The sequence below is a fragment of the Chlamydotis macqueenii genome, chromosome 4 (genome assembly GCF_036417535.1).
Source record: "Chlamydotis macqueenii isolate bChlMac1 chromosome 4, bChlMac1.mat, whole genome shotgun sequence".
Lineage (NCBI taxonomy): Eukaryota > Metazoa > Chordata > Aves > Otidiformes > Otididae > Chlamydotis > Chlamydotis macqueenii.
In genome coordinates, this window is record NC_141559.1 from 39,195,625 (window position 1) to 39,211,013 (window position 15,389).

At 38.4% G+C, this 15,389-nt stretch overlaps 1 protein-coding gene across 6 annotated transcripts in view; it reads left to right on the plus strand.

Annotated features, from left to right (window-relative positions):
• RAPGEF2 (Rap guanine nucleotide exchange factor 2) overlaps positions 1–15,389 on the plus strand; it is a 195,661-nt gene that overhangs the window by 111,310 nt on the left and 68,962 nt on the right. For 2 of the 6 annotated variants that reach the window (XM_010121142.2, XM_086746426.1), the window contains exon 1: positions 11,528–11,936. The exons of the other annotated variants lie outside the window; for them this stretch is intronic. In XM_010121142.2, coding sequence (XP_010119444.2) covers positions 11,877–11,936 — 60 coding nt within the window. In that variant the 5' untranslated portion in view covers positions 11,528–11,876. Of the gene's footprint in view, positions 1–11,527; positions 11,937–15,389 lie in introns of those variants that run through there. 6 annotated transcript variants of the gene reach the window in all.

Sequence of the window (15,389 nt, forward strand, 5' to 3'; positions counted from 1 at the left end):
TGAAGTGAGACAGTACAAAAATTGTGAGGTAATTTGATTTGAAATATAAAATTCCTGAGATTACTTGGGCAGTTCCTGTTAACCATTTTTTTTTTAATAGAAGTTGGATGTTTCTTTATGGGAATGTCCACTGCTAATGTTATAATGGCACTATGTAATTCCCATCCCTATATTCTGTGTTTTGTGGCAAAACACAACCTTTATAGCCACATGGCTTGCTTCCCTCATCCATATTGTAAGGGACTGTACTGTTTAAGGTTATGTATTATGTTCTGTATTATTGTTAATAACATGAGCAATGCTATGGTTTTATTTTGTGTAACACCTGAAGCAAAACAAAATTGTTAGTTCATCATCCTTTTAGTAGTGTCTACTGGCAAGCTAATGCAAATTTAATGACATGCAGTGTGTTATTTACTCAACTTGCAGCTTCTATCAAAGGATGTCTATTTTTATACATTACATCATCCCTGCTGCAGAATTCGTCTGTCTATTGGGATTTACCGTTCTTCCATTCCCTTTGGAAGGGCTCACATTGATGTCATTAGTGGATTTGTAATTGTGATTAGATTTGAAAATTCAAAGACAGGCATACTTGAAGCTATGCAGTATTTCATGCATTTGAAGTGTCAGTAATATTGCTGATTGTCCTGTTCTCCGCCCCCCCCCTTTTTTTTGGTGTTATACTGGCATTGGGTCCTGTTTAGACTTGTAGAATTGCCAATCGTTTCTGACCATACATATATGAAACTTTGATTAATAATAGCTTAGATTTTCTAGAGTAGTGTGAGTTTTTTGCTGTTACTGATGTGATTCGCTCTTTTATATTATATATCCCTTTTCTGAGATGTAGGGTAAAAGGGTTCATGCAGCAGAAAAATGAATTCTTTGTAACTCTTTCCCAAACTGATTTGAGTTGAATATTTGAAATTTGCTCAGCAAAATGATAATTTTAAAAGCTTTAAAAAATCAGTAAAATTAGTAGTTTAAATATCCTGAGCAACTAAGGAAGTATGTATGGAATTGAAATATGGGAAAGATGGATTGTTCCAAGTCTAGAAGATGAGTCGTTCTTTCACTTTCTATTTTGGATTTGCAAATGCTTCTTTTTTCTTTGAAAACTGTAAAATGTTAATTCTCTAATGGTTTTGCAGTTATCGGTTGTGAAGAGGTGGAGGGGAAGCAAGACTGTTTCTCCATATTTTGAAATGTTGATGTTATATTTATGCCTAATGTCTCCACTGTGAACTGGAACCTATTCCAATGCATTTAGACATGACCCTTTCATGACTGGTTCTGGTGTGTTTGAGTTTGAGATGAGGAAGGGAGCAGCTAGAGGCAATGTAAGAATTGAGTGATCAAACTAGAACTGTAACCTGCAGCTCCTGGTTTCTAGTCTGGTATGATAATCTTAAACAGTAAATTGGGAAAGTAAATCAGAAGTAAATTGTGTATGTTTAGTTTAACATAGCTTGGATTTTCATGTGTTTGAAGCTTTGTGCTACTTGTAACTTTTGCTATGTGGAGATGATGCTATAATTCCTATCTGTGAATTACTTCAAGATTTAAAAAAAAAAAAAAAAAGCTGAAATTGTTAAAACTAAGTATTTCAGAGTCAGAGATCGAAAACATACCTAAGGAGTGAAGGAGTTGACCAAGGTCATAGGATAGATCTTTGAGATTGTGTCTGTCGTGATGGGTGTGTTGGGTGAAGGGGAGGGAGGTACTTTAGTTTCCTTAAAAGCTGTGTTTATTTAAAGTGAAGGAAATACAGTTGTTGCAATGATAATTGTACATTGGACATAGTTCTATTGCTGAGCTTTTAGTTGAGATTCAGTAGTCCAAGTTGCAGATAGGAGACTTCTCGCAAAGTGCTGTCACAGCTGCTGATGAAGAAGCAGCAATGTATATCATACTTTCCAGGTAGTCTTAATTTTACAATTTAAGCAAAGATTTGTCTTTGACAAATAATTTGTCAAAAAAAAAAAATTGACAAAATAAAAAAGTTGTTTAAAAAAAAAAAAACAAAAAAAAAAAACCAAACAAACAAAAACCCCAAAGATGCTGGTTAGGCAAAAGATAGGATAATTTGCTTTATTTAAACTCTAATGAGGTTGAATTTTCTAATGTGTAAATGCTTTCTACTGTACTGGGTAGATGTGTATATTACAGTGCCCTGGCGAGTCCTGCTAAGTGTAAGTGCCGTTGTCCATGCTTGCATTTTCCAGTAGGTGACAGCTCAGTGTAGGGGACCTGGTAAAGTAGTATACATTTGTGTGCAAATTCCTTACCCCTCCTTCACCATCACAGTAACATGCTTGCGTAGTCATAGTGGGGTCACTGTGCAACTAAGTTGCTCTTAGAATATGATTCTATGATTGAGCAGCCTTGAGCACTTTTTTTAATTCCTGGAATTTACATATCTCTGATGGAAAGATATCTTGTATGATGACAAAACTTTTGTTGTTTTATGTAAGGTGTAGTCTAAGTGTTAGCATTCTGTCGTATGAGTAATGGGTATATGCAACTGGGCTTTATTTTTGGGCAGTTAGTCTTAATTATCTTTGAATTTTCAGGTAGTAAAGTTTTGATATGCACCTGGATCATCTGGCAGGTGTTATGTGTGTTGTTGATGTGGCTGGCATAAAAACTACACAGTTTGTGCTCTTGCTCTGTTTTGCATTGTTGTGTGTGCATTAGCTAAAATGTGAAATAATTTACCTTTTCTTCCTTCTGTTTCACTAAATTATATTCTCTGTATTACTCTTGAATGTTGTAATATGGTGAGTGTAAAGGCCGGCAGCTAACTGGTTTTAAGGTCTGCAAATGATCCATGGTGCACAAAAGTCTTAAAAGTAAGCATGCTCATAGGTCTTCTGATAGTAATCTTGGAATACAAAACAGTGTAGAATCAAATTATCAGAGAGACTCAACCTGGTACGTGCACTTCTATCTAATTTTATTTAGCACTTCTATAGCTAGGTAACTGATCTTGTAATTGCAAGAGAAAAATGTAGTGTTAAATTTGCAAAATAGGACATCCATCAACTGATGGTAGTTGGCTCTGATTTATTTGATTGAAGAAGAGGAGAGGGAAAGGACATTTCTTAGAATTTTATATGAAAGTCTCTTTATTTGAAGAATGTAATGTTGTGTTTTGACTTCTTTCCTATCTAAAATCACTTTGGCTCATTTTCCTTGACAATTGTTTTTCATTTTGCTTGATAATTATTTTTGAAAGTAAGGGACAATTGAGGTTGTGTAGGGTTTGTCACTGATAAAAGCAAAAGATCTGGACAAGTTTATTTTGGTACAGTTGCTAGAGCCAGGGCACAAAGCTCTCAAGGTATGTTAGTGCATGATGCGTTACACAAGGAAGGATGTGCAGGGGCATGAGGAGCGAGTTCTCCAAAAAGAAAATGATCCTATGCTGGTAAACTGTTTTTAGTGTTGATTTTAATTGAGAAACCCTGGAGTAGGCTGTTGGAGAGTCCCTGGGTAAGACTGTGACTGGAGACAAAACAGAAAGTTATTTCCTTCTGACCAATGATTGAGGTGAATGAAAATCCTCTGTAACAGCAAATGGCCCTTTCAAAGTTCCCCTTCCTCACAACACCAGAGACAAGCAGTTAGTTACCCCAGGAGATGTCTGCATATACGTTCAGGAAGATGGACAGAAAGGACTTGACATCACAGATGGCGGTAAAAATGATGCACAATTTCCACCATTATTAGGGGAATCTGGAAACCTAACGGCAGACTGGAGGTCTTCTGCCAGTCCAGTCTATGTCCGCACCTTGAACACAGCGATGGGAGTTTCAGATTCTGCCTTAAAGCTTCTACGTAAGTTCAAGGAAAACTGTTAGAAAGCATATCATATTTGCTTAAAACAAAAATACTTCCCCTCCATTACTGCTAAAGTCTCCTGATGAATAAACAAATAACAAAAAAAACAACAGAAAACCAGCTAACATTTAGAGAAGGCTGGAAAAATGCATTTCTTGGTTTTAATCCATTAATATTTTAAACTGGAAACATTAAATAGTTGTTCCCCTGCCTTCAGTGATCTCGGATACATTCAGTTCTGTGCTAGAAGAATCATCCTTGCAATTCAAACATGGCAGCGTATTGCAAGTAACAGGATTCAGTGGGGCTGGTGAAGAACAGAATAGAATTTCGGCAGTTGATTGACCTTAGAAAAATCCTTTGTTTTCATTCTTACGTTTTAACAGTGCAGCAGTAGGATACGCATGAAAGAGATAGTAGTTGTCCAGCTTCGGTAACGTTTTCCTGCTTTATTATACCCTGAAGAACATGAAATTTTGGGGGCACCTCATGTAAGTAAAGAACTTGTGTCACTGAATTCCTGCTGTGAAATTGGTATGGACGCAATGAGATGTGTGGTTTTTGTGTGGGTATGTTGATTTTCCTCCAGCACAGTAAGGAGATTTACATGTCAGTCGTGAACCTGTCCCCAGCAGGTATGGATGTCAAGGTATTGTTTAGATCTGGTAAAGAGGCCTTGTTAGTCTTCTGTGCCTTATATCATCATTCTTGACCTTAAAAGAGTGTTTGCTTTTTTTTGCTTTCATGCTGTTTTTCACAGTTTAAAAGCAGAAAGCACGGTCTCATGTTCTCTGATTTAATTAGCACATTATCTTAAAATCTCATCCTTATACCAAAGTGAGAAAACTTTATGAACATTGGGAAAAACTTCATCTATCCTGACAGACTACATTTTCCACTCCTAATGCACTGAAACTGTTAAGGAAATTAAACTAATCTGTGACTGTTTTGCCAGTTAGTCATTAATAGATCAAATTTTAATGTCTAAGTTTTAGTATTTAATGATATATACTTTAAAAGACAAGTTAATTTAATTAAACACAGGTAAATTAGTTAAGCAGCACATAAAGTGATTTCACAAACATACGTACTAAATATGGTTTTGATCTTGCAACTATAATTCAATAGATAAGACCATTGTAAGTGTTGCGGGAACACAAAAGATAAGTTTATTGTAATTTTTGTTTTAAAAGTGTTGTTAGATTTAAAGCATAAATAAATATGGAGTTCAGATGAAAGTTCGTCTGTTCCGCTACTGCCGTGAGCCTTTGTTCAAGTAGGTTTAGTAACCTAAACTAGACACTCTGGAAATGGGACTTCGTACCCCATTTGGGATGAGTATCCATCAGTTACAGGTTTTTTTTTTTATGTTTGTTCTAGCATAGTTGTCATGCGTCAGAAAAGGATAGTTCCATGGCAAGTATTTTAAATTAACACTATAGCTTGCTCCTGTTTTGAGATGGATGGCATGCAAACAGAAAGTTTGCTGTACTGAAAACAGAGCTGTGCACAGAAGGTGACAAATGAGTTTGCCGTCTAAGGGAAGACTGGCAGTCTTTGGCACATCCACCCAGCTGAGGCACCAGCCTGACTGCTCTGGGCTTATCATTATTTTAAAGATCCGGATTATAGATTCATCTGCCGCAGCAGCTCAGCAGAAGGGCGTTTGTTCAAATGGTCTGTAACATTAGTAAATGTGCTAGCAAAACAGCACACATGGCTCTATTGTAACTGTTGCTTTGGTGTTGCCAGTGGCGTGGTGAACGTTGTCACGATGCCACAGCTTCATGAATTAAAAAAAAAAAAATAATTTGACAAGTACTACTATTACTTTATCAGTGTGTTTTGGCTGAAGTAGTATTTTAGTAATAGAAATTCACCTTGAAGAACATATTTAGCATTTTTCCTTTATTCAACAAGAGTTTTATTTAAAGTTCTCAAAGTTCTTGAGAAAATGCAAATAGGACAGAGATGCCTGGACAATTCCATGTCAGCGTTATGCTGATAAACAGGAACTGGCTTGCATGAAATTGGGTCATATGGCCAGAGATTTAAATTACTGGCAGTAAATTTGCCTAAATACATTAGAATAAGACTTTCCTATTGTATGGGACATGTAAATGTATTGTAACATTTGGAGTGAATTATTGTTCTGGGGTTTTAGTGGTTTCAGTTGGTGTTTTTTAAATCTGATGGGAGCATCAGATTGTTACTTAGCAATCTCTCTCATAAGGCTAGTGGGAGGGAGAGAGCATCAGCATTATAAAATTCAGAAGCGTGCTCCTGGGAGCTAAACAGTTTTGCTTCTGCAGTGGGTTGACCCAGGCTGGATGCCAGGTGCCCACCAAAGCTTGCTCTGTAACTCCCCCTCCTCAGCTGGACAGGGGAGAAAAAAATATAACGAGAGGCTTGTGGGTCGAGGTAGGGCAGGGAGAGGTCAGTCACCAGTTGTTATCACGGGCAAAACAGACTTGACTTGGAGAAATCAGTTTGATTTATCAAATCAGAGGAGGATAATTAGAAATAAAACTAAATCTTAAAAACACCTTCCCTCTAGCCCTCCCTTCTTCCCTGGCTCAACTTCAGTCACAGTTTTCTCTACCTCCTCCTCCTCCCCCTGAGTGGTGCAGTGGGATGGGGAATGAGGGTTGAGGTCAGTTCAGCACATGTTGTCTCTCTGCTGCTCCTTCCTCCTTGAGGACTCCTCAAGTCTTCCCCTGCTCCAGGTGGGATTTCCCCCACAGCGCAGGCCTCTACCAACTTCTCCAATGTCAGTCCTTCCCATGGGCTGCAGTTCTTCACTAACTGCTCCAGTCCTTTCCATGGGGTGCAGTCCCTCAGGACCGAACTGCTGTAGCGTGGGTCCCAAGCCCTGCCAGCAAACCTACTCCAGCATAGGCTTCTCTCTCCATGGGTCCACAGGTATTGCCAGGAGCCTGCTCCAGGGCAAGCTCTCCACGGGGTCACAGCCTCCTTTGGGCATCCACTTACTCCAGCGTGGGGTCTTTTTCCACTGGCTGCAGGTGGATCTCTGCTCCTCTGCGGGCCTCCGTGGGCTGCAGGGGGACAGCCTGCCTCACCATGGGCTGCACCACGGGCTGCAGGGGAATCTTGTCAGGAGTGACTTTATTCTTCCTCCTCCTTCTTCACTGACCTTGGCGTCTGTACAGTTATTTCTCTCTCATATTATCACTACTGTCTCCTGGCTGAAGTTGCTGAGATTTTTTTTTTTCCCCCCCTCTTCTTAACTATGTTATCCCAGAAGTGCTACTGCTGTTACTGATGGGCTCAGCCCTGAGCAGTGGTGGGTCCATCTTGGAGCCGGCTGGCGTTGGCTCTATGGGACATGGGGGAAGCTTCCAGCAGCTTCTCACAGAAGCCACCCCTGTAGTCTCCTGCTACCAAAACCTTGCCATGCAAACCCAATACAGTGTCCTATAGCCCTGAGCTTAAAATGAAGTTTTAAACCTCCTATTTCTTTCCAAGTGAGGGAGACAGGAGAAGCAAAGATACCCCCCCCCTCCACCAAATATGTACTCCATTTTTGCACTCTTCAGTTTAACTGTCTACATTCCACCTACACAACTGTGTAATATCTGTGTAATAGTCCCTTCACTATGAATGTTTTTGGGGGTCACATAATGATTGTGGTTTTTTACCTGATTTCTTGGTCTTTTTTTTTTCTATTTCTTTGACTTCCCTCTCCACCATTTTTCTAGTTACTGGAGTCATGAAGGGGGAGTCATGGAGTACATTTGTTGACCTTATAGTGTTCTGTTGTCTTTTGCTTAAGATGTTGAACCTGAAGGAAATGCTATTTTGTATTGTGTTTGAAGGGAAGGGGAAAATGTGCTGATAACTTCTGATTTTGAGGTACTTCAGGAAGAGAATGGTTTCTGTGTATGCGATCTGTATAAGATTTTAAGTACTGTCAATAGTTGCGAGTTAAAGTGACTGCTTGAAATTGAAGATTTGAGGTAATCTGTTGTTGCAGCATTTGTCATTAACCTAAAAAGGCTTAATACTCCAAGCGTTGTTGACACTGCTTAGGAGAATAATGTCTGTGTGAGATTACATTTGAGAATGTGAAAGAGCTGAGAGGCATTACAGTCTGATGCTGCTGCGCTCTGTATCGGTTTCTGCCTTAAATTCAGAAGTAGCGTTTCTGCATCCTGTGGGTAGTCCAGTGATGTCCTTCACATTTGTAGTTACTTTTGAAAGGATTTTTTTTAACATTCTTTTCTGTGACTCATAAAGAGATGCCAACTTTCTTATAAATACAGTATTTTGAAAGCAGCTGGGGATAGCCCATCATGTCCAATTATTGCACATCAGGTTTATTAACATCTTACTTTAATTGGCTAAAAGCATCAGCAGAAATGTTTTGCTCTTTTCAGACTTTAAGTCTAAGCAAGGAGTTCTTACATGAGTTTTGAAATACACATGAATATAAAAGTTACAGTTAGGTTTCTTAATAAGCTATTCATACTTGCTTGTGGTAGAAACTTTCCAGGATACATTGTTCTGGTGTCTTACATTGATTTAAATTCCATTCATTCTTCACTGAAACATATAATGATTCACTGAAGTTCTACTTCCGTTTTTTTTTAATTAAATATAATTTATATGTAATTAGTTTCTGAACTGCGAATGGACAGTACATAGGATTACACTCCACCACTGTACCTGGAAAGTGGTGGAAGTGGTGGCAGTTGAGGGGAAAGGAATAGGGAAAAGGAATCAAGCATTTATTTCTTAAAATTGTTTGGACTCATACGTTGCCTTTGAGTTATGTTTTCTTCACCTTATTACATGAATACCACTTCTCACATTTTGAATGTAAAGAGGTTTTTTTTCTGTTTTGGAAACCACCAAGTTTTCATTAGTCTGATACACATGAACATCAATTAGAGTTTGTTAGGTTGCTTTAAGTTTTGCATAAATGTATGAAGTACTGACTTAATTTTCTAACAGGCGAGTAGAGGTGTGTAGTGGTGACCAGAATAAGTAGTAAGGAAGTGTTTGGTGGCACAGTCATCTGGAAGTTTTGACTTTCAGTTTTAATGTTCTCGTTCATGTTTTTGTGTTACTCTTCAAGGCTTATGCCACAGAAACCTAGGCTAGATTTTAGATGGAAATAGCAGCTGATGCAGAGTAAGATGCATGTTGATAGTTATGTATGTAATGGAGTTCAGAAAGTGATGTGCTCCCTTGCTGCGCTGGGGAGACATTTCTGTCTTGGCAGAACTTCTTTTTTTTTTTTTTTTTTTTTTTTCCTGACATGAGCGTAAAATCCCACACTCCAGTTCTGCTTGTGGTGTTAACCGCAAGGCCACCAAATCAGACTCAAGAGGGTTTTAATTGCTTTGTCAACGAGTAATATTTTTAAATTTTATACTAGAGAGGGTTTGTCTAAGCTTCCTAGAATTAATAACTTCCGCTATTTCTGGTCAGCACTTCATCAGAAAATTGATTGCACTCAGTATTAGACTGTTTTACAAGGCTTAAGCATAATTCAACAGTTAAAAATAATTTGTTAGTTGCACTGGCACATTACAAAGACTTTTAAAAATTCTAAACTGATTTGTGTAATTCAGTTGTTTAAAGAATAACTTATCTTTTAGTGTGTACTGGAAGACCAAGGGCACAAGTGTCATTAAACTCTTATAAATGTAAATATATTCAATTTAAAATGTGCAGTGTGTGAAATGATGTCCTTAGAATAATTGTGGAAAAAAATAGACCAGCTATTCCAGGATCATTTCTTGTTTTACTAGAATTCATTTCCACTAATTTTTGTGTCCTTATTTACTAGCAGTCATTGTCAGTATCTAAAGAAACCACTGTGTAACAAATTAAACTAATGATCGGTGGACATCTTATTTTGGTGGAAGGCAGCTGCCAGTTGTATGACATAGCATTCTATAGTATTCATTTTTTCCTGTGTGTTTTTGCCTGTGTAGCAACTGTTAAGTCTCTCTTCTATTGTTCTTGTTAAAAAAAAATACTTTGGAGTTGCTTTAAGCACAGATGGTCTCTGATTTTAAATAGCGTGTTGGAAACATGTTACATTGAACTGTTCTAAAGTTGAAGGCTAATGGAGGAGTGATGTGTTCCTGTTTGCCCTGCCTTGGTCTCCCCCGTGTCAAGTGGAGTGAATTTGTGGCACTTGAGATGTACGTCGTATAGGGCTGACAATTAGTTTATCGCTTGAGCATGTTCCCCGTTGTGTTTTAGCTCCTCTGCAGTATGATGTTGCTAGTACAACACAAGAAGTGGTACTGTGTAAGTGGAAGTGACTGGGGAAATTTCTGAGTTTACATATAATTGCACTCAGAGAGGAGAATTATAAAAGCCGTATGTATATCAGTCTCATCCAGTCTCATCCAGATCTTGCATCTCCTTTTGTTTTTCATGGAATTTGTGCATTTGGTGTGGAAGGAGAAGAAGGAGCTGTATTCAGAAAGACTTTAAATTACATGTTAAAGGATGCTGGACATTTACCTGCCACAGCCCCTGGTTATCTGTGGCCTGCATAGCAGCGATGCAGCTGAAAATCTGAGAGAGCTCATCAAGTGCACTGTTTATAAATACTTGATAACAATGTTTACAGCTCTGCAGCAGCGCTCTTTCGGGTTGGGGGAAAAAGGAGGTGATGTCAAACCCTCTGCTTTACCTTCATCTTCACGAAAAGTCATGTTCAGTCCGGGAATTGGCGGGGTAAACGTCGGTCCTTATTCCCACCCTGACTTCAGTGATATTCTTAGGAGCCGGCAGCGAAAGCATCCCTCCCCTCTGGGGCTGCCTTGATCTTCAGAGGCTGATACCAGATACAGGCAAGAGCTTGCTCTTCTATCTGCATTGTCCATCTCTACCTTAATGAGTGAAATGGTTAAGTATCCGAGGGGTCGAGCCTGAAGGAATGTCTTCCATTTGACTTGAATATTTCGGTGGATAAAGGGAGAGGGAGGGAGAGGAGAGCGAGAGAAATCCACTTACATCACTCGAACTGCATTGAGTGTGTGCCTGTGTGCAGGTTAAGAGACAGACTACAGTGTCTTTGCTTTCTGCAGGAAGCAGCAATGCCGTTTGTATCCTAAGAGGAATTTTTTATTTAGAAAAGGAAGCATTCTTTCTACCCAGGAAATGGCTTTCCTTGTGCGTTGCTATGCCAACTGCCTGCAGCCATGGTCTTCCAAAGTAAGCACAATAACGTAATTATATTGGCGTATTGCATTCAGACTCATGATTCTCTGGGTTTGTGTGTGTGTGTGTAACTGTGTTGTATTTTTGTTGCTGACTCTTTGGGCGGTAGATGTGCTTGTCTTGATTTTAAGGAGCAGGCATCATAAAATTAAATGTCCGTCAATGTCACGCTGCAAAGATTAATTGTGCAAACTTGGTTAGCTGAGTGGAACAGAGATCGCTGGTCACTACTCTGTCAGCATCATTAGCAGCCAGAGGAGGAGGTCCCTGTTCGCGTGCTCTGCCCTGATTTTGGGGGAGTGGAGGGTAGTGGTGGAGCGGGGGGAGGCTGAGTGTGCGAGTGTGTGTGATTGCAAATGAAACGGGAGTATTAACAATGCTTGGCTGAATGCTGGAGGCTGGTTCCTGCACCCTGACTAATATAATACTGTATTAAGCCTTTTTGAGGGAGTCTCTGTGCAGTCAGCCATTTTAGCTTTTTTTTTTTCCTCCTTTTTCTTTTCTTCTCATTCCTCAGGCTCAGGGATTGGTTTTGTTCCCTTGGATGAATGCTGGATGTATGTAGGGTTTCATCAAGGTCTGTACATCCTGACATGCTTAGACTTCCAGGGTTACAAAAATGGAGACTAACGCTGTCGTTTGGATTGCTGCTCTGCACTACAAGTGCGAGGGGGTTTTGAGCTTACCAGTAGTGACACTTTTAGCTCCAGCTTGGTTTTCTCCCCCTCCTCCTCTTTTTAGTTTAATGCTGTAGAGGGTGACTTGCCATCCATAAGAAATTGGTACATGATGTGTAAATTCAGTCCAGCTTACGTTTCTTCATTATGAAACCACTTGCAATCCCAGCTAACCATGGAGTTATGGGCCAGCAGGAGAAACGCTCAGTAAGTATTGCAAATTCTGTTTGTTCTATCAATAACCTGTCACGGGCAAACTGCATGGAGATTGAGACTGCTTGTCGTCCTGCTCATGGGCTTTCCTGCTTGTGAATTTAATAGGAGGTTTCGAGGGAAAGCTGTACCTGAAGTGGCATTAGAGTCAGTAGCTGTATTTAAAATTGTTTTTAGCTTGGAAGAGGCAACTCTGTGGGTTCTTTTTGGATGTTAAAAATTTGCTGAAAAAATGCTGACATACTTTAATAGGGCAGGAAGCTCTGAGCACTCAGTTAAAATCGTTATGCATTTGTTAGAACTTTAAATATTCAAGCTGTATAACAAGTGATATAATTGTAGGTGGTGATAAGAATAGATTTATTCTGTCTAGTGTACGGTACTAGTGTGCTGTTGCCTTGTAGTGTGGTGTTTAACATCTGTGATACACTTATGCTGAAAATGCAGAAACTGTTAGTAAAACAGGGAATGAACAAAAGGCGTAAGTACTGATGCTTTCTAATTGATCCCATGAGTCAGCTACACCTTTGTCATGCTTTAATCCCATAGGCTGCCTGTGTTTATTGTTTGGGAAAAATGCATTCATAAGCAGAAGTGCAAACATTATTTAACAAGGCCTCAGGTGTCAGGAATTAGAAATTTAGGTTTTACATGACAAAAAGATTCTCGAAGTATAGATTCTTATTGCTCAGCTAACACATTTAAATCTGCGTGCTAGATTTTATATGGTTCAATATAATTTTGAATCTTACAGTTTGTTACTTGAAAATATATTTATATTTATACATCTGTGCACAACGTGTGTTAGAATTTGCATGGGAGTCTGTACAGTACGTTCAGCATATACAGCTAAGAATTGTAAATATTGGGAAGATGCAATAGCAGGAACTTTTTAGATGAGGAAAATTTTCTTCAAGAATTCAGTCTTGATTGTGTAGAAATATGGAAACTAATCTAGAAACATTTCAGAATGTGCGTAGTGGATTTTTCTTATACATGTAGCAGGCATAGCAGAAACTTCTTCTTGAGACTGTTTTGTTCCTTTCCCTCCTTCTTAATTACATTCTAACTACAAAAGAGTTCAGGTTACCAAATCATTTGGTGTTCATGAAAGATTTAGAACTTAATCTAAAAAAAAATTCTCTTTCCCTCCTGAAACTAAAGTACAGAAGAAGCTGAAATAGAATAGGATACCTTGAATTAGCAAATAGGAATAAAATGAGAAAGCTGCTTATGTACTGGTTTTTCCTGCTCTTTCTACTCTCCAAATAATGTTGATAAAAAGTTCTAGATTGATTCTGGTAACACAGCAAGTCTAACTAATGAAAAATTATTGCTTATAGATAAAGGAAAAAAATAACCTGGCATTTTAGAGACTCTGTGTTACAAGTTCTGTCATATTTTAGTTGTATTACTTTGAGTTGATTAAATTACAGAGATAAATTTCACTCTCTGGACCAAAATGTAGGAATAATAGAAGGGAAAAGGTCAAGGTATCGCTTTACAAGAAAATTAGTTTACCTTAAGAAATGGCCACATATATGTAAGAAAAAGAAATCATACTTTGACACAGGACTGGCACACAATTGCATATTTTACGTGAACAAAAGCCATAGTTTAGAGTTTATATAGAAGTTTTTAAAAAACCTGTTTGGACAATGTAGCTCAGCAAAACCCACCACTTTGACAATGAAACTTCTCCATGCTTGTTCTCCAGGTAGAGGTTTTTTTGCTTGGAAAATGGAACTGAAAGATGTGAACTCTTGGTAGAGAGGGAAGGCAAACTTGGAGTTTCAAGCTATACACACTTTGTCTTGCTTTACCTAAAAGAAAAACTTACTGAATTAATAACTTTTGATTTGAGTTATTTTCATATTGGCATGTTCCCAGAACCCTAAATGTCTTATTGATATCTGACTTGATCGTATTTCAAGAAGAGAGCCTTGATTACTTCTGTGACACCCCTTTCTAGAGTCTCACAGCTTGATTTGCTGGGACAATCTGGAACTGAGTGTAGAAATCTCCTGTGCAAAAATCTCCTGTCCTCTTCATTTCTGTGAATTAATTTTAGTTAATGCTGTTAAACTAGTGTGAAATTAAGATTTAGTTAGGGAATGCGGGATATGGATTAAATCTACAGTTCTGTGAAAATGGTATGCAGACTGACCGTTTTGTTCATCATGGTGAGAATGTAGGGAGGAAAAGTGAAAAATTGTGTTGCGTTTCCTAGATTACTTAATGTAAGAAATAAAATCAGCCACATCAATCAAGTGTACTGGCCTTACATACTTCATATTTCGTAAATGGAAAGAGTTTGAAGCAGTGCAATGGTTGCCTAGTTGAAGGTGTTCTTACTCTATGGGTGATTTCCTTGATACACAGCTATTGTCATCTGCTGAACAGGGACTAAAGGGTACTCTAAGTAAAAAATGGCAGAGAAGTGAAAGCTGGATCGTTGAAAAAGTAGGTCTGCTCAGTTACTTAAAGTACTTAACCAGATTTCATGTAGTTCAGTAGGTTTGTTCTATTTGGCTGTATCCTTGCTGATCTTAAGAGGCCACTCAACTAGCTTTGTAGTGCTGTCACTGAGATTTTCCAAATCTTAAATGTTAGGAGGATGAGTGATGTTTTAAAAATGGTCACTTTGTGGATGTTGAGACAACTCTCTCTTGAAAGTTTCACACATTGTATCATATACCTGCTTTATTATGTGGAAAAATCACAAGAAGGTCTAGAGTATGAAAGTTCCTGTGATAGACTTGGACCTTCTAAAATGTTATCTTTCTATCTCATTTCTCCTTTTCACTTGTATGTATTGTTTGTGGGATCTTCATTCAAGGTTATTTAAAAAAATGAAAAAATTGACAGGTATAATGGCTTTTAAAAATCTGACTTGAGATGCATAGTTCTTTCATGACTGTGTAATGATTAACAACTTATGAATTGCAGGGTACATTGGAGTGACTGATGCACAACCTTTAGAAAGGATAAGTTATATTTTTACTTTGAGTATTATTGAAATGAAGTTTGCTAATAAAGGATACGTTTCACTGCCAGCCAAGTGGCTCTCCTTCAGTGTTCGTGTAGGTAGTGCTGTCTTTTGATGTGCTTGACCTGTCTTGAATTACTGAAAGATATTGAAAGCAGTAAGTCAGATCTTTGACTTGTTCTTACCGTATTTTAGTTCACAAGGATTTGTGGCCCTGTACTAAGGGCCACCTCACTCCCAGGAATGAGGAGGAAATGTGTGGAATTTTGAGGAAGAGTCCTGAGTGGTAATTGTTCAAGTATGGTTATTTTAGCTTGGTGTGCAGTAAAGGTGTTGTTTGGCATGCTTTCCTAAGAAATCTAGAACTATACAGAATAAGCATAATTTTCTGGAAGATATCATCAGTATTGCTTTATAACTGACACAATAAATATAACCTGGGGTAGTTATTTGTCCTG